Below are 27041 nucleotides of genomic sequence, written 5' to 3'. Positions count from 1 at the left end.
CAGATTACTCAAATTTTGGAACTCGTATTTATGATGAAATGAATAAATACCTCTAAATATGAATAGGTTCCTGCAGAAGTCAGAAAACATGGACGCAAATAAGTTAATTGTGGAATTTTCATAATTTGCTAAGGAAGTTTTGTTCGCGCATAGTGGAATTACTCCGTTAATATCGTAAATTGCAACTTTTGTTTTAACAGCTGCTTCCAATTGTACTTTGTCCATTACATAACATAATTATGGCTATAATAAAGAGGTGAGTAAGAGAACACCGCACAGTTTAAACATTATACATATCGCTCACTCCTTTCAACAACGTCATATATAAAAAAAACTAGATTTTTGAGATCGTTTTTAAAGTTGAAAAATATAATAAAATGTATTAACCTGTCTGGGAGTGAGTTTCTGCGGACAAAACTATATGAATCAGTTTTTTTTTTGCTTTTTTTTTACTTTTTTATTTTTATTTCTTAGTCGATGCTAAAAGCAATATATTTTTTAAATATTTTTTTTATATACCAGTAAACATGATTTATCGAAGCATCGATAATTTTGCCGTAAATCGTGTTTTAAACATGTTTTGATATAAATCATGCCATAAATCATGTTTTGTATCGGCCGTACATGTACGGTCATACTCCTTGAGGATAATTTGGAATGGCCGTACATGTACGGCCATACTCCCTGAAAGGTTAATAATAAATATCAAGCCACTTATTGAACTTTTTACTGGGCTTTTTACTTTTTTTGATCTTTCTAGGTAAAACCTGAATGTTTTTTCTCCATTTGAAAAATATTTAGTATTTTTAAAAAAAATAATTAAACAATACCTTTTCTTCAAAATGCAAAAACAATTCTTTCTGCCTTGTGGCGGGTAAATATTAATTTCATTAATTGATTCGGCAGTCACTTTGTGGTAAAATCTATCCATTTTTAATTAATGTTTTACTTAGTAAATACAACTATTTCTTAAAATCTACTGTGATGTGTTTCGATGCATTACGCATCATTTTCATACGGTGTTTGAAAATGATGCGGAATGCATCGAAACACGTGTCACAGTAGATTTTAATAAAATAGTGGTATTTACTAAGTAAATATTAATTAAAAATGGTAATTATTAAGTTAAAAATATGCCGCTTATGCTGGGATATAGTTCATATTCTGGGCATTCCGAAAACATGTTCAACTGAAAATTGACGATTTTTTTTATATATGAAGTTGTTGAAAGGAGTGAGCGATATAGATTCAATGAACAATATTTGTGGAATTTAAAGAATTTTCCCGTACAAATAATACTAGGCATTCAGCCATACCTTGTTCCGAGCAGCTGTGGAGTATTCCGGAGTTGCTGAATGTTTGCGCATTCCTACATATTTCTGTCTTTGGTTAACGTGACTCAGATCATTGTGTGTTTTGAATAATTGTTTCTGTAAGCTAAAATTATATTGCCGCAATGCAATTTCCCGAATATAGCCGACGGCTTATTACTCAACCGCGCGCTTTATATTACTATATATCGGTAGTGTAAAGGCAAAGGGGTATTACCAGTAAAAATTTTCTAAGTTTGTTCCACAAAATGTCTAAAATAGTGTATTCCATAATCTGGTAAAAGGATATAGCTGTAGTTGCAATACTTATCTAGTTTTATTAAGATATGTACATTTAAAAAAAATTAAAACAAATGAGTTATTTAATTTCACAAGTTTGTTTTTGCTCTCCTGTAAAATTTGGTCTGGGGCAGTTATACCCCTTTGCCTTTTCACTACCGACATGTATGTGTATATATATATATATATATATATATATATATATATAATATATATATTATTTATTTATTTATTTTAACCCTGTATCCGCTCCCGATGGTGCAAAGGGCACTGCATTATATAAATACAGTGTTATCTTGATCGTTAACATGTGAAGGAATCATGTGGGTGATCAGCCCTCCGCTCAAGGTGCCAGTCCAGGGTAATATTGAATAAATATAACAGTGAAAAAATCACTTATATTTATTTGACCCCTCCCCCTACTTATCGAACCCGGGACTTTTTATGTATAAAATAATTTTTCAATGTTTATATTCTTTTTTTAAAAAAAAAAAAAATTATTATTATTTGCCTGAAAACACGTCCGACCACTCACGAGATCGGTCGTGTTTTAAATTTCAATATTCGAGAAAAAATAGAAAAATTCATATTTTGTATATACTTGTACGGTATATATGTAACAATAGATAAATACCCATCACATTCTCTAGCTTGCTACGGAACGGTGTAGAATTAATACATAACTCCGCCTCTTTTAACATTGCATAGGTTCACCCTGAAGATGACCCCTGAAACGGAGGTCGAACGCCGGAAAAACAAAGTCAACTGGGCATTTACAAAATATCTCACCGACTTAATAATTACATATATCGCTCACTCCTTTCAAGAACGTCATGTATCAAAAAACTTGATTTTTCAGAACGTTTTTAAAGTTTAAAAATAAAATACAATGTATCAAAAACAAATATCAAGCCACTTATTGAGCTTTTTATTGTGCAACAGATCTTTTTAGGTAAAACCTGAAGGTTTTTTCTGCGTTTGAAGAATATATAATATACTTTAAAAAATCATAAAACAATACCTTTTCTTCAAAATGCAAAAACAATACTTTCTGCCATGCAGCGGGTAAATATTAAGTTATAAATATGCTTCTTTTGCTGGGATTATAGTACATTTTATGGATACGTAGCTAGATTTCAGAGTCACTTGGACGTTAGGTAATTGAAAAAAAATGAGCGAATTGTCACAAAATTTTAATTATTTTTTGTCAAAAAAGTAGACTCAAAAAATCAGTGTTTGATTTAACATTTAATATATCGCTCACTTCTTTCAACAACGTCATATATTAAAAATCGTCAATTTTCAGTTGTGCATGTTTCCGGAATGCTCAGAAAATGTACTATATCCCAGCAAAAGCGGCATATTTTTAACTTAATATTTCCCGCTACAGGGCAGAAAGAGTTGTTTTTGCATTTTGAAGAAAAGGTGTTTTTTAATTATTTTTTAAAATATACTACATATTTTTCAAATAGAGAAAAAAATCAGGTTTTACCTAAAAAGATTTGTTGCACAGTAAAAAGTTCAAAAAAGTAGCTTGATATTTATTTTTAATACATATTATTATATTTTTAAACTTTAAAAACGATCTCCTGAGAAATCAAGTTTTTTGGTATTTGACGTTGTTGAAAGGAGTGAGCGATGTGTGAAATAAATTTATCATCTTCTTTGGGTATTCACCGTGGTGTAGGATTTTGACTCGCAGAAGGATTTTCTCTATGTAAGCTTTTTTTACTAAGAAAGATTTCAACGCACAGACAAGACCCGAAGCTCGTTCTGTTTAGTAATGATTATTAAAATATTACAATCACAACATTTATGTGTCCAAATCCTTGTACATAAATATGGGTTTCTCCACGTAGAAATTATTTTTACATTTCGACATCTCAACATAGATGAAGAAGAATATTAAGAAAAAAATAGTGTGATTGTCTATCATGGGTAGAATGGTGCCACTTATGTAACTTAAAAAAACATTAAATTCACATTTATGTATCCAAACCCTATTATCTCAACAAGGATGAAGAAGTATATGCACAGACTCCCATATTCCACTTCATCTTTGATGAGATGTCAAAAAACAATATGAAAAATAACTCCTGTAATTGGAGATGATCCAGATTTGTGAACAAGTATTTGGACACGCTCAAAATGCTGTATCCAAATCCTTGTTCACAAATATGGGTTTCTATTTTATAATTTGGCTATTTTTATATTTTGATATCTCAACATAGATGAAGAAGATTATAAAGAAAAAAAATAGTGTGATTGTCATGGATTGAATGGTGAATGTTACACGCGTGTAAAGTGGTCATACAACCAGCCTATGACAGTTTAAAAATATAAGAAAATGGGTATATATATATATATATATATATATATATATATATATATATATATATATATATATATATATATATATATATATAAATATATATATATAAATATATATATATATATATATATATATATATATATATATATATATATATATATATATATATATATATATATATATATATATGTATTGTAAGACTTGGCACGATCAGATAAATCAGAACCTAAAATCTGATGGTGTCAAAAGTCTGCGTAATCGGAGGGCATGTATGACTAGATGTATGTATGTGAAGGAGGCGAGGAATGTATGACACGACATAAGAGTGTGGCGTTTTTTTATCCTTTCTGCCTACACCTGCGGGGAAACGGCGTGATGGTAGTAGTAGTAATAGTTTATTGTCAGACAGCATACGACGGGAATTGAATCGATCATGCAAATATACATACTTATATATAAAAATGAACGAGCTATCGGTGAAATGAATGGAATTTTTACGATCTATATACGTTTTTTACGATATATGTAGGTGTGCCGTTTGCTGTGAGAAATGTCCCAGCGTTAATGTAGGTAGGTTGGTTTGTGTCATGCATTAGTTCGTATAACACAGTGATTCCCAAAAGGAAATTCAGATTTGGGGGTCCCTGAACAACGTCAGCTCACCCGTGCAAGGTTTAATATAAAATAAAAAAAATTGTGACACATTTTGTAATAATATGGAAGAAAATAAGAATCATTAAATTAAAAGCTAATTTTTAAACGAATTTCTTCTACGGCAATAACACCTCACTCTTTTTATATTACACATATTGAATTTGCAGTAAGACACTGAACAAGCAGAAAATACTTCTTCAACAAAATGATTTATTTATATATTTCTTTCTAACCCTTATCCTAACCCAATGGTGCATAGGGACTGTATCGTATTGACTAAGTGTTATGTTGATCGTTACTTACACAAAGGCAAGGTGATCACTCTTACGCTTCGGGGACCAGTCTAGTGTCATATTAAATAATATATTCGAATGTAAAATAACAGATTTTTTTATGTCACCATTTAGGAACGTTTCAAAACGTCAAAATTTAATTTGTAATTTTTCTATTAAGTGTACCTATATGTAGTTTTTCATTCAGGGTCCGTAAGCAAGTTTTGACTACGAAAAGGGGTCCGAATACCAGAAGAGTTTGGGAACCACTAGTATAATACATTACGCTCACTCCTTTCAAGAACGTCATAAATCAAAAATCGTAAATTTTCAGTTATGCATGTTTTCAGAATGCCTAGAAAATGTACTATATCCCAGCAAAAGAGGCATATTTTTAACTTTACATTTACCCGCTACGGGGCAGAAAGTGTTGTTTTTGCATTTTGAAGAAAAGGTATTGTTTAATTATTTTTGTAAATATAATAAATATTTTTCAAACGGAGAAAAAACCTTCAGGTTTTACCTAAAAAGATCTGTTGCGCAGCAAAAAGTTCAATAAGTGGCTTGATATTTATTTTTTAATACATTTTATTGTATTTTTAAACTTCAAAAACGATCTCCTGAAAAATCAAGGTTTTTGAAATATGACGTTGTTGAAAGGAGTGAGCGACATTAGTTCTACAATTCCACCCAGATATGTTAGGACTCACCCGGTCACCTTTATAGTAGCTAAACTGTTCAAAACTGGTTACTTCGTAATATTATTCATGCGTTCTATTATTATATGTATTGTGAACTTCTAGCTGCCTTTGTGGATGCAACGTATACTTTCGACCTTCATGGTAGTAAGAATGAATATGACGATTTTGTTTGACCCCTGTCTGAAGCCAAATGGTGCATAGGGCACTGCATCGTATCTAAGTTACGTGTTTTTTTTTTTAAATATTTTTTAATTGCCTAGATAAATTTCTCCTTGCTTATTATGTACAAGGATTTAAAGCATATTCAGTTTATATAATATATATATATATATATATATATATATATATATATATATATATATATATATATATATATATATATATATATATATATATATATATATATATATATTTATATATATTTATATATATTTATATATATATATATACATATATATATATATATATATATATATATATATATATATATATATATATATATATATATATATATATATATATATATATATATATATATATATATATATATATATATATATATATACTTATATATTAATAATTTCAAAAATATGTCATGAAATTATGACATATGTAGAGTTCCAAAAAAATTAATAGCGTGGCTGTCAATCACGGTAGAATGGTGAAGTGATCACTTAACCTGCCTATGACAGGTAAATAGCCAGACTTCCATATTCTTATTTATCTATGTTGAGATGTCAAGAAAGTGACTATCCTATTTACCAGTTAAAACTATTTTTAATTTTCTTATTGTTTCGATTTTTCTTTTTCGTTGTCAGCGATTGGTTTGTAGCAAGGCGACACCTTCGACTTACCGATAAACATGTAAAATGGGCAACATAATTATCCCTAGATATGAATAAAAACACCACAGCCATAACACATCATTCTTTAGTAATTCCTTCTCTATCCAAACGGCCAGACTATGGAATGAATTACCTCTCCTTGTAAAAAATGCACCTTCTTTAATAACTTTTAAGAAACGTCTGAGACATTACAATCTATCATTAGAATCCTAACTGTCCATCAAACCTCCTCCCTTAGTTTTTCCCTCTACCTCCTTCCCTAAACTCCCTTTTTCCTTTGCCCTCCTTATTATCATCTTTTGTAATTTATGTTTTTTTTTTTAATGTTCAAGTACTATCTACCCTTTGATTGCAAACAGCTTTATAAGGTATCAAACGTTTTGATCAATATCACTAGTCTGTTTTTGGTTGGTTGGAAGATAAGTCCGCTAATGTACTTGTTTATTTTCTGTACATGAAGTTTAAATAAATAAATAATAGAATAAACATGTAAAATGAACAACATTTTAACAAAAGAATACTCACGAGAGTTGGTCCACACAACATCACACCGCTCACAACAGATCACAAAACAAACCACAGCAAAGTCGAGCACTTTTGTTTTATGACTATTCGGGAATCATAGAGATATATAAAATCTTCACTTAAATGTTCGTTAATAGTTCACTCTTTGGATGGAAAGAATGTTATTTTCATTGTATAATTCGTTAGCGAGTCATTTTTCACAGTGGCCCTGTCATGTAGAGGCTTTCGGGTCGAGAAATAGCGCTCAGCACGAAGCGATCGACCTCATCTCTGCGCTTCTAGCCGGCCCAACTGTTGAACGCGCCGCCGGACGCCATAGAATACACAGACGTTCTATCGCCTTCTCCCTTCCGCGCAGCGAATCGGGTGAAACAAAAAACGCCGACTCGATCATAGGTTCCGCTTTGTAACACACTCCGCGAATACCTGAGATGTGCGTTGGTCTCTTTCTTACTTGCAGCGCGTTCATTTACACGAAAGAGATGGAAGAACTTAGTAATCGCTATGGAATGTGATGTATGGAGGTGGGAATTGCTGGATATCGTCTTTTTGACTGTTATTTTCAAATCCATCAGATTAAATTTTTTGAACGAATATATATGCTGATGCTCTCCGCCTCCGTAGTGTAATGGTCAGCACGTTCGGCTACCGTTCTGGAGGCCGCGGGTTCGATTCCCAAGGGGGGTCAAATAAATATTTAAGTGATGTTTTCACTCTTATATTTATTCAATATTACCCTGGACTGGTACCTGAAGCGGAGGGCTGATCACCTTTCCTTCACGTGTTAACGATCAAGATAGCTCTGCGTTTATTTATGTAGTACCCTATGCACCACCGGGTGCGGATAAGGATGTGAAGAAGAAAAAGATATATGTAGTCCCATTTCCCGTAATGGAAAATCGTTTATCAATACTATTACTAAGTACTACCATCACGCCGTTTCTCTGAAGGGGTAGGCAGAGAGGATGACACGCTACACTCTTCTGTCCTGACATACACTCTTAGCTTCCTTCACGTCCATACATCTAGTCATACATGCCCTCCAATTACGTAGACTTTTGACTTTACCGGATTTTAGGTTCGTATGGATTTTTGGACTTATTTTTATTTGCAATCGCTTTTATCAAAGCACCATTTATTTATTATATTCCCTGCATTCACCAACATTCACATTCAAGCTGAGCTGAGATAAGCATTATTGATAAATTAAGAAAGGTGTGTTGAGATGGTTTGGACATGTAGAACAAATGAGTGAGGAAAGAACGGTAAAACAAATTTATGAGGCGAATGTTAGTGGGAAAAGAAGCAGAGGAAGACCGAAACAACCATGGCACGATCAGGTATGCCAAATACTTGAAAGTGGTCAGGTTAGGAGTCGTAACAATCGGTGGGTATGTATGAGGAGATGCATGAACGTGGAAGAGGTGAAGAATGTTTGCAAGGACAGAGTGGTGTGGCGCTCTATTCTCTCTGCCTACCCCAGCGGGGAAGCGGCGTGATGGTTAGTTAGTTAGTTTTTTAGCATTCACCATTCTCTCAGTATCTTTATCCACCTTTCCATCCCTTGAGAACATGCCTCCTGGATATAAAATTTCTTGCGAAGCGGCGCGATAGTTAGTTAATAAAAACGTATTCTTGTTGACATATCAATTGAAATATTGGGGTATATTACTCCTAAGTATAGTAACATCAACACTAACATCTGAAGAAAAAAATTGCCTAGTCAAAATAATATCGATTATTTTTTGGTGTGTCCAAATCCTTGTGCACCAATATGGACTTAAAATCATGTGTAAAGAGATCACTTCATGCCTTGCTCGCAATAATAGAATTCGTTGAGCGTCTGGCTACGCTCAAAGCTAGACGTCAGTTCACGGCCAATTTTTTTAGTATATTTTTTTGAACGTATAATACACTGATTTAAAAAAAATAAATTAAACTCTTTATCTCTCGATAACTCTTTTCTTTTCAAAACTATATATTTATTTCGAAGAAAAACTTATTTTTTCAATACAAAAACGGTACTTTAAGAAGAAAAAAACAATTTCTTCAAATTTTACTTGGGTGTTATAAAAACTAAGTTGCGATTTATCGAATACCAGGCCTTAACCAGCCTATGACAGGTCATTAGTCCAGACTTTTATATTCTCCTTCATCTAACCAAAAAAGATCTAATCAAACAATCAATTACTTCAAATGTTCCCTGGGTTTAAAAAAAAATAATTTGTAGTAGGCCTTTTAACAACTATTAATATTTAAATAAGTTTCATCGTTTCTGTGACGTCATTCATTACCAACTTACGAAAACAACGTATTTACAAAGACGAATTTTCCAAAAGTAAATGATGAATGAAAATATTGATTGTATCGGCTGTTATAAACACAAAACGAGTCTAATACAACCTTATAGGTTGAGTATGTTAAATTAGATATTCCTCCCGTCTGACAAAGATCCATTGAAATCGTCGGAAAATGAAAACAGACTGCTTATCCTGGTTCGACGGGCATTTTTCTTGGAAATAATGAGGTTCGGGACGTACGTCGGTTCGTTGTTCGCGCGGCTAGAGCCGCGTTACGGCAATTTACAGTTCGAGCGGTGGAGGTGGCGGCGTTCCCAGCCATTGTTTATTCTCTCCGTGAGTCGCGAGGTGGTCGCGAACTCGGCGTAGAACTACATACTTGAACCTAAATATACCAGATACATACACCTATCTGACAGTTGCGTCTTCGTCACATTCACAGCGTCCTCGAAACTCCTGTGCTGTTGATACCACAGGGCGGAGTCTACTCGCGCTAAATAAAAATAAAACACAGAGGAAATTGAATAGGAATATTGAGTTTGATACTAAAACATGATCGGAAGCGACTATACTTTAGAACTATGCAATATTTTCCACTCTGGCCAGGTAAGAGACACTCCATATTTTATTTCTTAATTTACATATTAAATGTCATTGTCAAACGCTGATTTTTAGAGTCTACTAAATTGTTTTCTTTTGTTAAAAAACACATAAATGTAAAGTATGTGACAATTTTTTCGCTTTGCTATAGCATTTTCGAACTAATGTTTTAAACTACGTAATTTTTTAATCTTAAATAGACCACGGGACTGTGCAACGTGGTTTTTGAGAACTTTACATAATAAAATACGAACATGAAATATCGGCAAAAAAACAAGTTGTCACTACATTATTTTCATGTGTTTCCTCGGTGCTCCTCAAAGACTGGATGTTCGTCGTAAATTTTACGAATGTCCCGTAATCTAGGGTCAATATTCTTCCTGTTCTTTTTTTAACCCTTATCCACACCCAACAGTGCATTGGGACTATTTATCTTCTTGTAATGGTAATCCTTAATAAATGATGCATAGGGCACTGCATCATACCGGCGTAGTGTTACCTTGATCGTTGTTTACATGAAGGCAAGTACTACTACTAAAGGTGGAGACTGACCGGAGCATTTCGTCCTAACATAACGTCGTAACATCGCTCGCAGCGAGCATCAGCGAGCATTCGAAACTATGGATGGAGCGCTCGGCTCGCTGTACTGACTGCCTGAATGCTCGCATCGTAACGTGTTACGTTACGACGAAATGATTCGGTCAGTCTCCACCTTAAGTAGCATTACTCAATAATAGCATTATTTTCTGCTAATAATGGGCATGTGTATCTAGACCTTTATAATGTTTATATTTTTGGTTGAAAAAATTACAAGGGATACCTCATACCCCATATAATTAACGATCAAGATAACATTGCATCGATATGATGTAGCACCCTATGCCATATTGATGCGTACAAAAGTCGGAACAATAATTATTTTAGTAAGTTTGTTGACATTTATTATGTTATGGGTTATTGAAAGGTTTTCATTTTCAGTTGACCGCGCGTTGAGTATTTTTGTTTGCGTGATATTTTTGGCAAACCTGAAATTCAAGTACTCGCGCTTTTGTTATTATATTTACATAGGGCTTTTGTTACATGTAACGCGGTGGAATGGATAATATACAGGATGTCCTATAATCCGACGTATTCCTTTCAAGGGATGTTAGGCCAGCTTATGACTCACCAAAAAATTAAAATATGACATCAGTAAAAGTGCCTTAGTTTTCCAGATATTTCCACTTTTATGAATTTTACGAACATCTACGCCTTAGATCAGTTTTTTGAGTGCCACTTTTTCAATTTTTCATATTTTAGGATTCTAATTTTTGTTTCATAACACTGAATAAGTATTCTATTCATCGCAGTCCAAAATATTACCAATACTGGCTTGCCTTGGCGGAAAAAAAATATTAATGCCCGGTCAATGATTTTAAAATAATTTTTTAGGTGACCCTGAAAAAAAATATGTGACGCTTACCTGGCAAGTTATTTTAAAAGTTTGTTCAATTTATATCATTTTAAAAACAACATAACATTTACTTTAGAAAAAAATATACTGCTTTTTTAATGAAAAATGAGCTGATTTTATAATCATTTCGTAATTCCTAATAAACGAAATACTTATAAAATCAGCTCATTTTGCATTATAAAAGCAATATCTTTTTTTCCAAAGTAAAATATCGCAAATGTTAGACTGTTTTTAAATATGACATAAATTGAGCAAACTTTTAAAATAATTTGCCAGGTTGGCGTCATATATTTTTTTCAGGGTGACGAGTCAAAGTCACCTAAAAATTTATTTTAAAATCATTGACCGGGCATCAATATTTTTTCCGCCAAGGCAAGCAAGTATTGGTAATATTTTGGACTGTGACAATAGAATACTTATTCAGTATTATGAAACAAAAATTAGAATCCTAAAATGTGAAAAATTGAAAAAGTGGCACTCAAAAAACTTATCTAAGGCGTAGATGTTCGGAAAATTCATAAAAGTGTAAATATCTGGAAAACTAAGGCACTTTTACTGAGGTCATATTTTAATTTTTTGGTGAGTCATAAGCCGGCCTAACACCCCTTAAAAGGAATACGTCAGATTATGGGACACCCTGTTTATAATTTTAATTTTCAAAATCAATTAGACAATCTATATTTATTTAATTCATCAAAAATTATAAAATATGGTATTGTAATGAATATTTTAATGACATTTTAATATATATATTTTTTAAGTAAAAAGATTCAAACGCAGTGAGTTCCGGGACCTTTTTTGTTTAAAAAAAACCATGTACATATTTACCTATTTATTTAATGTTATCAACCTTTCTATAACTCTTTTCTTTTCAAAACGGATGTATTTATTTATTTCAAAGATAAACTTATTTTTTCAATGCAAAAAAATCAGTTACGTTAAATGTTTAAGGGGGAGGTCACAGACTTCAAATTCAGAACGCGAACGACCGCACTAGAGGTCAGTCGTATTTCCGCGCGCGATAATTTTTATTTTATTGGGATTTGACTTTTTTTTTAGAATGTACACTGAAAAAATATGTTTATGATTTTTTTCAACTCCTTACCTTTCAATAACTGTGTCAACCCGATGCATTGTCCTATGCACCACATGTATGCGGATAAGGGCCAGAAGAAGAAAATAAACGAAAATGACTCAAAAAACATCATCTTCTTCTTAATCATATCTGCTCCCTATGTGGAGCATAAAAAGTCCACAAATTGCCTGTAAGAAGATTTAATTCTTCTCTGGTCATTCCCCTCATTGCTGAGGATCGTGACCCCCTGCTGAACACTCCGCCATTGGTCCCTGCATTGTGCAGCCTTTAGAGCTCCCGCAACGGTCCTGTGATCTCTTCCTGTTAATTAATAATGCAATTGCACAGGTGGAGCCCGGGAGCTGCACACAGCGCCTGACAGGAAACATCAAGACAGGAGTTATCCTGAAGGATGTATCTCTCACCGTCCACAGTGGAGAGGTGGTCGCTATCCTGGGTTCCAAAGGTCTTTATTAAGCTGCAATAACTTTTAATATACCTTTTCATTTGTGAACTAGTTTTTGGACATACTCAAAATGTTAATGTTAATATAAAATAAAATGTCAAAATATTATGTAAAAAAATTAACGGGTGAAATTATAAGCTTAAATAAAATTGAAAATTATGTTTGCAAACGTTTCTCAAGTATGTGAATATAATCCAGGATTCGGACCTCACATACAAATGATAGAGTCTCTGCTTACTAAAAGCTTTCCTCATCCCACCATATATGGCTACAGTGAACTCGCGCATACTGTGTTACGAGTTTGATCAATATATCTAGAGGTTTCTAGAATTTCAGTAGTGTGGTTGTCAATCATGGGTAGAATTGTGAATGTTACAGCCTTTAACGGTCGTAAGCCCTGTAAATGCTCAGACTTATTCATATTCTTCTTCATCTTTGTTAAGATGTCAAAAAATAATATAAATAAGACTCCACTTAACCTGATTTACCCTACGCTATAGTTCTTCAGATGAAGCCAAAATGTAAAGGAGTGGAACATTTCATAGTATACAGATGATATACGGCTGTCCAAATTTAAAACACAGTAAGGGACATTTTTTTTGTAGTAGGTTGTTTTTGCATTTATGGACTCTACTTAGTCCAAAAATGCAAAAAAAAACCTACTACAAAAAAAATGTCCCCTACTGTGTTTTAAATTTGGACAGCCGTATAAATGAAGGAGCTTTGTTAACAAATATTTGGATTCACTCAAAATGTTGTAAATATATTTAAGAATTGTAAAGTTCCGCCAAAAAATTTCAGTAACGAAGTAGGTTTTTTTTTCTTACATTTTCAATGATATTAGGGAGCGGTAAAAGAGCCCTTCTGGATGTAATATCTCGGCGCGTGTCGGCCCGAGGCCAGGTGCTGTTGAACGGGTCCCCTCTGAGCCTGTCCCAGTTCCGCACTTCTTGCGGATACGTCCAGCACACTTGCGACTTCATTCCGGGCCTCACCGTCCAACAGACTCTCAACTACACCGTAGTCAATGTGAGTATAACCCTTAATATTTAGATAAAATATCCACTCTTTTATGCTGTGAAAAAATAAGTTGTTTAAAGAGCTACATAGTACACTCGGTTTAGTTTTTGAAAAATACCAAAAAAATATCTTATTTAACCCTTTCAATGCTGGAATATATCATTGTATAGTACCTTTATATGACCGTACCCAGTAGGCCGTGAGTTTTTCAACAACAAAAAACAAAAAAAAGTATATTTTTTGTAAACAGATAGAAAGGATATTATGAAAAATTACCAATATATGTACCGTGTGGCGTTAGAGCAGCTGTTTACTAAAAAAAAAAACACGGTTTTAATATTCACAAAATGTCAGGGTTGTCACAACTTGATACAGAAAACACATTTACTTATAAATATAGTAGAATATTTGTTTTTTTAGAATAATAATAATAATAAAACCCTTATCCGCACCCCAATGGTGCATAGGGCACTGTGTCATATTAACGCAGTGTTATCTTGATCGTTTACACATGAAGGAAGGTGATCAGCCCTCCGCTTCAGGTACCAGTCCAGGGTGATATTGAATAAATATTACAGTGATAAAATCACTTATATTTATTTTACCCCCCTTGGGAATCGAACCCGGGACCTCCAGAACGGTAGCCGAGCGTGCTGACCATTACACTACGGAGGCGGACAAAAAACGGCTTTTTTTTAGAAAAAGAGAAATATTTTTGTCTATATTATTTACACAAATATTTCAATTTCATACTATTTCTGTGAGCCTAAGCAGCTCATTATTAGAAATAGGTATCAAATTTTGGTAGATTGGGTTCAAAACTGAGAATCTCCGCCTTAAGAGTCCGCGACACTAACGACGGGACCACAACCCGACACCATAACTGTGTTTACAAAGTTTATTTATTTATTATTTATGTTAACTTATATTAGAAAAGGATTAAAATAAATATTGTGATACAAATTTGAAACTCAGTCATAAACATATTTGAAATGAAATATAGTACTAATAGTAAATATGAAATATACCAAATATATATGTTGATTTATGGTAATTTTATAATGACTAAGTTTTAAGTAATTCTCCATTAATATTTCAGATAAGTGGATATTTAAAGTCATCGAAGGTCAAACAGGTTATGGCAGATCTGGCACTTTCTCAGGTTAGTTATATAGTCCACAGATTTACCAAAATATAATAACATTTTTAAAAAAAATTGTATGCAAAATACTGAACGTTTTGTAACACCATCTACAATCCATTTGTGAAAGCTTTTTCACCTCGTTCTGGGTTTTGGGACGTACAAAAGATGATTGGTTTAGGTTAGGGGTAGCTGATTCAACACAAGGCCGCATTTGTAAAGATTTCAAGTGAATCCATCGACTACTTTTCGAGATTTGCGGACATTATATAAGCTGAATTTTTATACATAAAGTTATTGTTTTTTTTTTTAAATATTGGCACACATTATAGCCGTATCAGAGTAGATAAGCTTAGCTTGGTGGCAGCACAAGGCCGCGTTTGTATAAATTTTAAGTCAATCCATTGACTCCTTTTTGGAGTTTTACGGACACAAGCATATGGAAGCCGAATTTTTACATTTCAAGTTATTGTTTTTTTTTTTTTTTAATATTGGCACACATTATAGCCGTATCAGAGTAGTAGACTGAATGCAGTCGAAATGCGATCTCTCAGAAGAATGTGTGACAAAACGATGTATGATAGATGTGCGAATAGTGAAATAAGGAAGGAATGCAAAGCTGAGATAAGCATTATCGATAAAATTAAGAAAGGTGTGTTGAGATGGTTTGGACATGTGGAACGAATGAGTGACGAAAGAACGGTAAAACAAATTTATGAGGCGAATGTTAGTGGGAAAAGAAGCAGAGGAAGACCGAGAAAAACATGGCACGATCAGGTATGCCAAATACTTGAAAGTGGTCAGGTTAGGAGTCGTAACAATCGGCGGGTATGTATGAAAAGATGCATGAACGTGGAAGAGGCGAAGAATGTTTGCAAGGACAGAGTGGTGTGGCGCTCTATTCTCTCTGCCTACCCCTGCGGGGAAGCGGCGTGATGGTTAGTTAGTTAGTTAGTTAGAGTAGACAAGCATAGCTTGGTTGATAAAAGCAACTGACCGGGATATCAGAGGACCGGGATTCAACTCCTGGATCAGAAAGATAATTTTCCTGGATGATACAATGAATTAACTTTGTTAAAGTGAGTTATCTACGTTTCGACCATCCGTTCTTTCACATATTAATTCCTAAAATGAATGTTTAGAATGGGTATCGTTATCATAATTATATATTTTGTTGTATATTTTCTAGGTATCCCACAAGTGTGTCGAAAATTTGACTAAAAGTGAATACCGAAGACTTATGATCGGAGTACAGCTAGTTAAAGATCCTGGTAAATATACTAACTTATTTTTTATATCAGTATTTTTATTTTTTAATATTTGAATAGGAATTGTGTTTTAATTTTGATGGTATTAATTATTATTTTAGTTATTCTGCTATTGGATGAACCTACTTGGGATTTGGACCCGTTGAACACATATTTAGTTGTATCAATTTTATCAAATGCAGCAAAGAAATATGGAGCGGCAATTATACTTACTATGGAAAAACCTCGATCAGGTAAAGAGAAGTTCATTTTTTTTTAAATTGACAGAAATATTTTTGACAATAGTGCCCTGTAATGATAGAGGAAATATCAGAAAAATAAAATTATACACATATTAAACTCAAGAGATATGTGTTTTACATACTATGTGTGTATGTAAAATTATGCAAACATTCATATTATTGTTTTTAGACTGCTGTTATAAATTTTGTTTAAAATTGTGATTGAAAAAAACATGCTTCTTGCTGACTACAAGAAAAATGGTTATTTTTCATTTTATTACATCAAATGTTTAGGTTCTCAAAATTTAAGACTTTGGGGCAAAATCAGTAAAATTCCTTTATTTTTCAATTTCATTTTCAGATTTCTTGTCTATGATTACACACATATTTATGGTAGGGACTTACTGGAGCCATTTCGTTGTAACGTAACATGTTACGATGCGAGCATTCGTATAGTCAGTACAGTGAGCCGAGCACTCCATCCATGCTCGGTGATGCTCGCCGCGAGCGATGTTACGACGTTACCTTACGACAAAATGCTCCATCAGTCCCCACCATTAGAGAGGAAGAATTTTTTTTAAATGTCCCTCGAATCAGGTGTGATGTGCTAATAAAGATATTTGTTGTTTCTGTCTTTTGTAGAAAAAGAAAAGATTTGTGACACGTGTGGTTTTTATCCCAAAGTCTTCATTTGAGTTTTTGCTTAGCATATAATTAAAGATGTCCTTAGTTTTTCCCACACGCAAATGAGTATGTACTTTGATTTGTTTTCAGATGTGTTTCCATTCTTAGATAGAGTAGTTTACCTTTGTCTGGGAGATGTGGTTTACGCGGGGCCAACGAGGACTCTATTGGATTATTTCGGAAGTATTGGCTTTCCATGCCCCCAATTAGAAAACCCACTAATGTATTATTGTAAGTTTTATAATTATTTTCCATGAATGTTTTATGTATTTAAAAACAGTGTACAACATATCCAAAGTGTTGTGTATTTTCAGTATGTCTGTCAACTGTGGATCGTCGATCACGCGAGCGGTTCATTGAATCAAACCACCAAATAGCGGCTCTTGTAGATAAATTCAAAATCGAAGGTCACGCTATAATGCAAAGCGGAGGAAACGATCCACACCGAATTATCAATCCCAACAAAATGCAACTCGCTTATGGGAAACCTAGTGAAGTGAAGGTTGTGTGGCTCTTATACGTGTAAGTAATTCTTCTCTTCAAACCCTTATCTGCACCTGATGGTGCATAGGGCACTGCATCATATAAACATAGTGATATCTCGACGTTAACACCGAAAAGAAAGGTGATTAGCCCTCCGCTTCACGTACCACCAGTCCAGGGTAATATTGAATAAATATTAGAGTGAAAATATCACTTATATTTATTTGACCCCCCCCATGGGAATCGAACCCGGGAACTCCAGTACGGTAGCCGAGCGTGCTAACCATTACACTACGAACGTGGACAATACAATATAATACATGTAATATACGGTATAAAGCTAATTATAATGATCTTTTTACCAGAAAAATGGGTGGAATAATAAGAAAAACAACAAAATAATAATAATCGTAAAAGATTTAAAATAAAAACAGTTATAAATAATAAAAAAATACATTGGAAAACAAGTAGGAAAATGAGAGTAGATTAAACTGTAATAACTGTTATCTCTATTTTTTGACAGTGAAATCTGAGGTGATCAATTTTTTTTTGCAGGAGAATGCTCGCATCAATATTTTGCTTCAAAATGTCGGGAATTAAACAAATAGCACTGAGGCTAATAGCACTTCCAGTTTATTTCTTCATTTTGTGGATATTCTATAATGATTCACAAGTAAGTAGATATTTAGTTTTGTTCTAGTGGGAAAAAAATATGCAGTAATATGGAAAATATCAACAAAAACCAAAAACATGGTCATCGTGAATCAGTGTGATAGTCGGGAATATACACTCCATAACCTCTGCCGCATTCACAGATCTAAGAATAGGATACAATATCCTATAGCTAAATCAAAATATTCTACCATCAGGCAAAAATTAATATTTTTTTAATTACTGACATTTCTTGGTGGAATTACATTTCATACAAGAATAAAATATCAACTAAATAGCTTTTTGCACTTTTATTTTACCAACCAGCTTTTCTGCTAAAATAAACAAACTTACTCAACTCAATCATATTTGGTGTCGAGAACTCGCATTTGAAAGAAGCTGTCAATTACAGGATATATATGTAAACAAATTCCAAAATTTGGTTAGTGTGGTTGCGAATCATTGATAGAATGGTAAATGTGTATGAAGTGATCGCTTAAAGCAGCCTGTGATAGGTTATAAGGCCTGTAAATACTCAGATTTCCATATTCTTCTTCATCTTTATTATCGATATTAGATATGATTAAAGAAAACACTTGTTTTTTACCACTTGAGTTTTATTATAGACTACATGTTTCAGAAGTTAAACTTCCATCATTCAGGTCTGTATAATAACTAAAATATAAAATATAAAATTGTTCTATAAATAAGGAGAGGGGAAAGTAAGGGGAAGGGGTTAGTCAAGGGACGGAGTTTGAAAACAAAGGAAAAATGGAAATTTGTTTTCTTTAAGCATTGTAACATGTCTTACCACAAAGTTAATGCCGAAACAATGAATAAGATATTAGACATCAATATAATTTATTTTACCATATGAAAATGGGCATAAGTTGAAGGGTTATGCTATTAAACAAGGTGTATTTCGACATATACCTTCTGCGACGTTTATAAACAGTTGTGTAATTGAAAATTATTATTTATTACGTTTTAAAAAATCTCATTGCATTCTGTAAATTAATATATCTTAATGAAATGTTATTTCAGTATCTACAAAGGACATTTATTACAAGGGGTGGCCTTTTATTCAACTGTATCATTGGAACATACTTTATAAGTATTGTGAATACTGTGTTAACCTGTAAGTATATTGTAAAATAAATTCTTCAAGCGCAAAATGTAATTAAAAAAAAACTATATGTTAATATATATTTATATATATATATATATATATATATATATATATATATATATATATATATATATATATATATATAGTTATTTTTGAAGATCTACCTTAACTCACTACGGACGGGAAAGGTATTTCTAACCATTCGGTCGATTGAAGCTTAAGGACGTAGGGGTATTTTTACCTTCTGTACCGGCCTCATTTAAAAAGTCAGAAATGAAGAAATTACATATTTAATGTTTTTAAATTAATATTATGTATCAATCTCTTTGTTAAGGTCTTAATTATATGTACATAATTATCAAATCCCGTCGCCAGTGGTCTGAGGCGTAAAAAACACCCGTCTTAAGAGGTGTTAAAAATTAAGCAAATTTGTACGAATAGCAAAAAATGCACATTCACACTAACGATTGGTGCAATTTTTGCACCAATCGTTAGTCGGCTTAGTCAGTTTTTCTACCCTAAGAATTGGAAATAATTCTCGCAATCACATAATAATTATATATCCTTACTATAAAAAGATTTACAATGAACTAAAAATATATAAAAATGCACTATTTGTAAAAATTTTACATGTAGACACTAATGTTTGTAAACAATATACATAAAGACAAGTCCTTGGAATTACATATTCTTTCATGGATTGCAAACCATATTTGAAAAATATTCATATGTAACACTAGTCTAGGCAATTTTCATTTGTAATTTAGCGGGAAAAAATGTTTAGTACCACTAACCACTACATCAAAAAAATTAGTCCATGGTTAATATAATTTTTAAATCAACAGTTCAAATTTTAAATTGATATGGTGACTTATAATTGGGACATTTTGTTTTATTTTTTTAACAAAAAAAAGAAATGTTTGTGTTTTTCATTATTTACAAAATGACTTCATTTTCATACTATTTCTGAGAGCCTAAGCGTCTCATTATTAGAAATAGGTAACAAATTGTGGTAGAGTGGGTTCGAACCGAAAAACTCTGATTCAAGAGTCGATTTTAGTTGAGACAATTTTTATTAAGTAGGGCAGAAAAACTGAGTAATCGGCTTTTGGTTTTTAATTGATAGATAATTTAACTTCATTTCAGATATTCCATATCGGACAAGATACTATCAGGAAGCTCAAGAAGGCGTTTACAGCGGAGCATCTTTACTCCTCTCTTGTAATCTTGTTTCTCTTCCTTTTTCCTTCATATCTGTCATCGCAGCAACTGCAATTGTCTACCCGTAAGTAAATTGATAGAGAATCAATTGTTGAATGAATTATAAAAGTATTTTATTCCCCATATTTCTAATAGTATCATTCATTTTTATTGATAGAATTCTGGGGGAAATTTCCCAGATGATGGATTTTCTATATGTCGCATTGGGACTGTGGGCTTGTTATATATTCGCCGAACAGCAAACAATGGCCGTGCTCATGGTGATAAAATGCCCCCTGACCGCTGCCACCATGAGCATTTACATCTCATGCGTCTACATAATGCTGGGCAGTGGATTCCTCAGGTAATCAATTGCAAATATATTGCATACATTATTCTCCTGTTGAACAATCCATTTAATTTATTTATTGATTTGGCGTTTAATTTGTAGAACTCCATTTTAATTTATGTATTAATTTTAAATCAAACACAGATTTTTTGAGTCTACTAAGTTGTATTTTATTAACAAAAAACACATAAAAAATTATATTGTGGCGATTGTTTCGCCTTCTTAGGGCATTATCAAACGAGTGTGAAGATCAAATGGACTACGGTCCTTATGTAGCTATACAATTCTAAGTGACAGTTTTAACACGTGCAGCAAAAATTTATGGGAGACAACAGTAGCTAATGGGGGATGTAGGTATGTACCCTTATATTTATTTTCTGGAAAAGGAAGAATTTATTGACATGGCCATATTTTAGAGAATTAATATTTTAAAGCTTAATACACTTGTTGGTAATATTATTTTTAAGATTTTTTATAAAAAAAAAATAATAATAAATAAAAAAATAATAAAAAATAATAATAATAATAATTTTACCAACAACTGTATTGATTGATTTAAAATTAATACATTTAATTTATATTTGAAGCACTAGCTTTGTGATTTTACATTTTATAATTAAAATGTAACTTTGTTTTAAAATCACTATAAATATTTTATTATAACTTTATTATAATGTCTACCAGTTTCGAAGCTAACCGCTTCTTTATCAACACTGATGAATACTATATAGTAAAATTAGTGCTTCAAATATGAATTAATACTAAAACACTATCTACTTTTAGTATTAATCAGTCTTGATAAAGAAGCAGTTAGCTTCAAAACCGGTAGACACTATAATTAAGTTATAATAAAATATTTATAGTGATTTTAAAACAAAGTTACATTTTAATTATAATTCATTTGTATTTCATCATACACATGATGACCAACTATAATAATGTGCCCTCACTGAGTAATCTGTCTTCTTCAAACCCTTATCTGCACCCGATGGTGCATAGGGCACTGCATCGTCGAATTGTATTTACCGTTACTAAGCACTACTCAAGGGATAACTGGAGAAGAGGTATTGCTTCGACAAGGGTCACAACCCTCAGTAATGAGGAATAAGACGGAGAAGAAGCCAGTTTACTTCTCCGTAGTTAAATGGTCAGCACGCTCGGCTACCGTAGTGGAGGTCCCGGGTTCGATTCCCAGGGGGGGGGGATAAAATAAATGTAGGTGATTTTTTCAATCTAATATTTATGCAATGTTACCCTGGACCGGTTGGTACCTGAAGCGGATGGCTGATCACCTTTCCTTCACGTGTTAACAATCAAGATAACACTGTGTTTATATGATGCAGTGCCCTATGCACCATCGGGTGCATAGGGCACTGATATAAAGTGATACGAGATATAACTTGCTGCTCCGGGTTTAGACGGTGTAACGCCACTGATGGTCAAATTTGGTAAAAATGAACTCATGGTTCTTATAAATCAGTCATTGTCTCAAGGTGTTTTTCCTGATAAATTGAAATCAGCAAATATAGTAAGCAAAATGAAAAATAGAAATTACTCATCGGGAATATTATATATATGACTTATGTATGTAATATGTTTTGAAAAATAAATAAACAAATAAAATAAAAAAGTTTTTATTGAACAATAAAGAGGATTTTTAACTACTTTAAAAATTGATCTTAGATACACAAAGGTTTTTCCTGTAGTATTTCTAGCCCATAACTCTTTTATAATCCATTACTGCCGCAAATCAGTAAAGGCCTATTTTTTTGTCTGTACCATATATCGCTCACTCCTTTCAAGAACGTCATAAATCAAAAATTGTCAGTTTTCAGTTGTGCATATTTTCGGAATGCCCAGAAAATGTACTATATCCCAGCAAAAGAGGCATATTTTTAACATAATATTTACCCGCTACAGGGCAGAAAGTGTTTTTTTTGCATTTTAAAGAAAAGGTATTGTTTAATTATTTTTTTAAATAAACTAAATATTTTTCAAATGGAGAAAAAACCTTCAGGTTTTACCAAAAAAGATCTGTTACACAGTAAAAAGTTTAATATGTAGCTTGATATTTATTTTAAATACATTGTAATATATTTTTAATCTTTAAAAACGTTCTCCTGAAAAATCATGTTTTTTGATTTATGACTTTCTTGAAAGGAGTGAGCGATATGTTTAGTACATTAAGAGTTAAAGACACAAAAAGTAATATTAACAATGTTTACAATTACAGGTCTTATCGAGGGTTGGAAGACTGGTTATATTATCTGAGCTACGCAACGCAGACAAGATACGCATCGTCTTTCCTCTACAGAAAGATTTTCAGCCAGAGCATGTACGATGGCCTGCCGTACAGCAAGACGCAGAACTGCTCCGACATCAACCTCATCCAAACTTCAGCCTCGCTCTACGACTCCAACAACCTCAACTGCCAATTCAGAACGGGAAAGGCATTTTTATCGGAGCGATTTAGCTATCAGTATTCCGCAGTGGACTTGTACTCCATGGGAGAGTTCAATTTGGAATTTAATCTCGGTATAGCGTTTGCATTCGCCGTCGGGAGTATTGTGATAAACAAATTATTTTACTTGATGCCTCTGCCCTCATTTATAAAAGGAAAATTCAGAGAGTAAAATTATTTTTATGCTTTTTTCATCTCACCAATAGATGTCTCTAGTGAAATTCTAGTTATTTTTTGACATCTCATCAAAGATGAAGAACAATATGGAAGTCTGGGCATTTACAGGGCTGACGACCGTCGTAGGCTGGTTTAAGTAATTTATTTACACACGTGTAACATTCACCAATTCTACCCATTATTGACAAACACACTACTCAAATTCTTGGAAGTTCTATATATATGAACCAATTTTGAAACATTGTACAAGAATCACTAGAACTTCACTAGAGACATCTATTGGTGAGATGAAAAGAAGCTTTTTATTGAGCAGAAACTCTTTTATAAGTATGTGAGGTCCGAATCCTGGATTATAATCACACACATGAGAAACGCCAGAAAATATCATTTTCATTTTTATTATTTAAGCTTATAATTTGACCAGATAATTTATTTATTACATTTTGAGTGTGTCCAAATACTTGTTCACAAAATTTGGATTATCTTCAATTACAGGAGTTCTTTTCATATAATTTTTTGACATCAAAGATGAAGAAGAATATGGAAGTCTGGGCATTTATGAAATTCTAGTTATTCAAACACAATGTTTCGAAATTAGATCATATATATTTATTGTTGCGACGTCGTACTAAATTGGCTTTTTAAAAAAGGTATTTTTTTATTACACATAACTTTATTTACAACGTTACAATTAAAATAGAACTTTCCAAACTATGTATGAAAACTAGCTGTACTATACTGCACGGAATGACGGTCCGGTGACGTAACTGTGGAACACGGTCTTGTTGGTTCTCTTGATGACTTGAGTCATCTCCCTTTTATATTGCCCAAAATGTTATCTGACCTCTGATTGCGTATGCATTGGAATGTTAATGGTCTTGTTTACCTTTTCCAATAGTTAGGTAATTTCCATAGTTTTTAGGAAATGTTTGGTATGAAGGCTCTTTGTCTTTCGTAATCACAACATATCCTCCTCCTTAAGTATGAGCAGCTTGGTTTTTAATTCATGAGTCGCGAATTGTTCTTGATTTTCTTTTTTAATGAAAGTTGAATTTTAACTTTCTGTCGCTTGGGGTTGGCTTTGTTTCTTCTTCTTCTGTTTCTGTTTGTTCGTCAGTAAATTCCGTATTTATGTGGATTCTCCGATAGGTTCCAATTGCAGTGATAGTTGTATCGATTCTTGATTTCTTCTTTGTGTCCTTTGTGTTCTTTTCTTTATGATCCATGTTTTATTTTTAGAAAGCTTAATTATACATAGTATTATTACAATGATAAGGATAATTTGGTTCAAACTAATGTGTTTTATTACATGTGGCTGATTTTCTAACTCTTGTAGTTTTTCATGAAATTTATCAATTTGCTTTTCTATATCTTCAAAATTATCAATTTTTATATGGTTAATTTCCAAAGGCTTAATTTTGTTAAGACTTGAATTATATTTGTTTAAATCACAACATCTGTCTTGAGATATCGCTCACTCCTTTCAAGAACGTCATAAATCAAAAATCGTTAAATTTCAGTTGTGCATGTTATCGGAATGCCCAGAAAATGTACTATATCCCAGCAAAAGCGGCATATTTTTAACTTAATATTTACCCGTTACAGGGCAGAAAGTGTTGATTTTGCATTTTGAGGAAAAGGTATTGTTTAATTGTTTTTTCAAATATACTAAATATTTTTCAAATGGAGAAAAAACCTTCAGCTTTTACCTAAAAAGATCTGTTGCACAGTAAAAAGTTCAAAAAGTGGCTTCATATTTATTTTTAATATATTGTATTATAATATTTAACATTAAAAACGCTCTCCTGAAAAATCAAGTATTTTGATTTATGACGTTCTTGAAAGGAGTGAGCGATATATTAAAATTAGTATTCTTTATTTTAATTTGAGTAGGTAATAATTCAATAGTGTTTGTTAAAGCTTTACATGTTCTATTTAATTCAAGTATTCCAGTTGACTGTATATAAATGTTAAATGTTTTTTCTTTTTCACAAAAAAAAATCTATTCTCGTTATTTCAGAGCTAGTGAAAATCCATCTGTTGTTACTTAACTTTTGCCACATTGAAATTTTTCCTTTCATAAATATTCATAATCATTAGGTATAGTATCTTTTTTTATCGATAAATAATGTTAATTCACAATTAGGTTCAAATTCTGAGTTATGTTTTATGTTAGAGTTACATATAAAATGGTTATTATTCAATACCTTACATTCTTTATCTAAGTCATTTATCGTAATGCATGAATGTTCATCATTTACGATTGCCAAGTACTTATTTTTAGGTAAAATAAGAGAATATAAATCTAGTTGATTACCATTAGGCATTGGTAATGGATAAAGTTTATAGAGATTAAATTCTTCTGGATTCGTAAGAGGTAACTTAATTACAAAAACTAAATTATTTTCAGTAGAGAAGTATACTGAAAATTTGCATAATTCTAATAATAAATGCATATTTTCTATGCTAAGCGGTACAGGTATTTCCTGATTTTTAGGGATTGAATTTCTAATTACTCTTAATTCTTGTAAAAAATCTTCTGGTGATAAGACTACTGGGTGTAAAATACCACTTTTAGCGAATAAGATTGCATTCTGTAAGTTGTTCAATCGTTCTGAAACGATTTCAAAATTCTCAGTTAAGTCAGTTACTTGTTCAAAGTATGTCTCACAAATAAGTTCACAGTTCATTTGTATTTGTTCATATTTTTCGATGTTTTTAGAGTTCTCTTGGAATTCTTCTGCTGTTATCTCAAATTTCTTTGTCGTTGTTTCAGTTATATGGACTTGATCTTTGATTAACTTTATAGATTGATCTTCCTCAGTTTTTATTTGCTCTAACAATTGATCGTAATATTTTGCATCATTTGCATCCATATTTCCGAAAATTGTTTTGAATATACTGCCTATTCTATCGATCCATCCGCGTTTGTTTCTTTTTGCAATAAGCGATTTTATATTACTAAGCTTTTTGTAAGCATTGTTACTTATTGTAGTTACGGGTAATAATATCGCTCACTCCTTTCAAGAACGTCATAAATCAAAAATCGTCAATTTCCAGTTGTGCATGTTTTCGGAATGCCCAGAAAATGTACTATATCCCAGCAAAAGCGGCATATTTTTAACTTAATATTTACCCGCTACAGGGCAGAAAGTGTTGTTTTTGCATTTTGAAGAAAAGGTATTGTTTAAGTATTTTTTGAAATTTACTAAATATTTTTTAAATGGAGAAAAAACATTCAGGTTTTACCTAAAAAGATCTGTTGCACGGTAAAAAGTTCAATAAGTGGCTTGATATTCATTTTTAATACATTGTATTATATTGCTAAACTTTAAAAACGTTCTACTGAAAAATCAAGTTTTTTGATTTATGACGTTCTTGAAAGGAGTGAGCGATATGTCTTTACAATCTTCTCTTAAATATT

The 27041-nt window shown here is 32.4% G+C and overlaps 2 protein-coding genes across 2 annotated transcripts; one reads left to right on the top strand and one right to left on the bottom strand.

The window, feature by feature from the left end:
- The first annotated feature begins 9547 nt into the window (after positions 1–9547).
- LOC148300200 (ATP-binding cassette sub-family G member 5-like) lies at positions 9548–24747 on the top strand. Its single transcript, XM_088275114.1, has 13 exons — positions 9548–9845; positions 12716–12833; positions 13678–13862; positions 14953–15015; positions 16184–16265; positions 16364–16495; positions 17258–17398; positions 17482–17689; positions 18206–18323; positions 19346–19439; positions 20577–20715; positions 20809–20994; positions 23213–24747. Exons 1-13 carry the CDS (start codon positions 9792–9794, stop codon positions 23610–23612), a joined length of 1920 nt encoding a protein of 639 aa, XP_088131240.1. The 5' UTR covers positions 9548–9791; the 3' UTR covers positions 23613–24747.
- Positions 24748–24931: 184 nt separating this feature from the next.
- Positions 24932–26631, bottom strand: LOC148300199 (uncharacterized; the record flags this gene model as incomplete). The annotated part of the gene is made up of 1 exon (XM_088275123.1): positions 24932–26631. A coding segment is annotated over one exon (918 nt), but the record flags the coding sequence as incomplete, so codon positions are not given.
- Between the last annotated feature and the right edge of the window lie 410 nt (positions 26632–27041).

Source organism: Brachycentrus maculatus, unplaced genomic scaffold (genome assembly GCF_059751285.1).
Source record: "Brachycentrus maculatus isolate JH-2025_06_01 unplaced genomic scaffold, ASM5975128v1 h1tg000792l, whole genome shotgun sequence".
Classification (NCBI taxonomy): Eukaryota; Metazoa; Arthropoda; class Insecta; order Trichoptera; family Brachycentridae; genus Brachycentrus; species Brachycentrus maculatus.
Note: the sequence above shows the minus strand (reverse complement) of the source record. Positions and strands in the feature narration are given on the sequence as shown.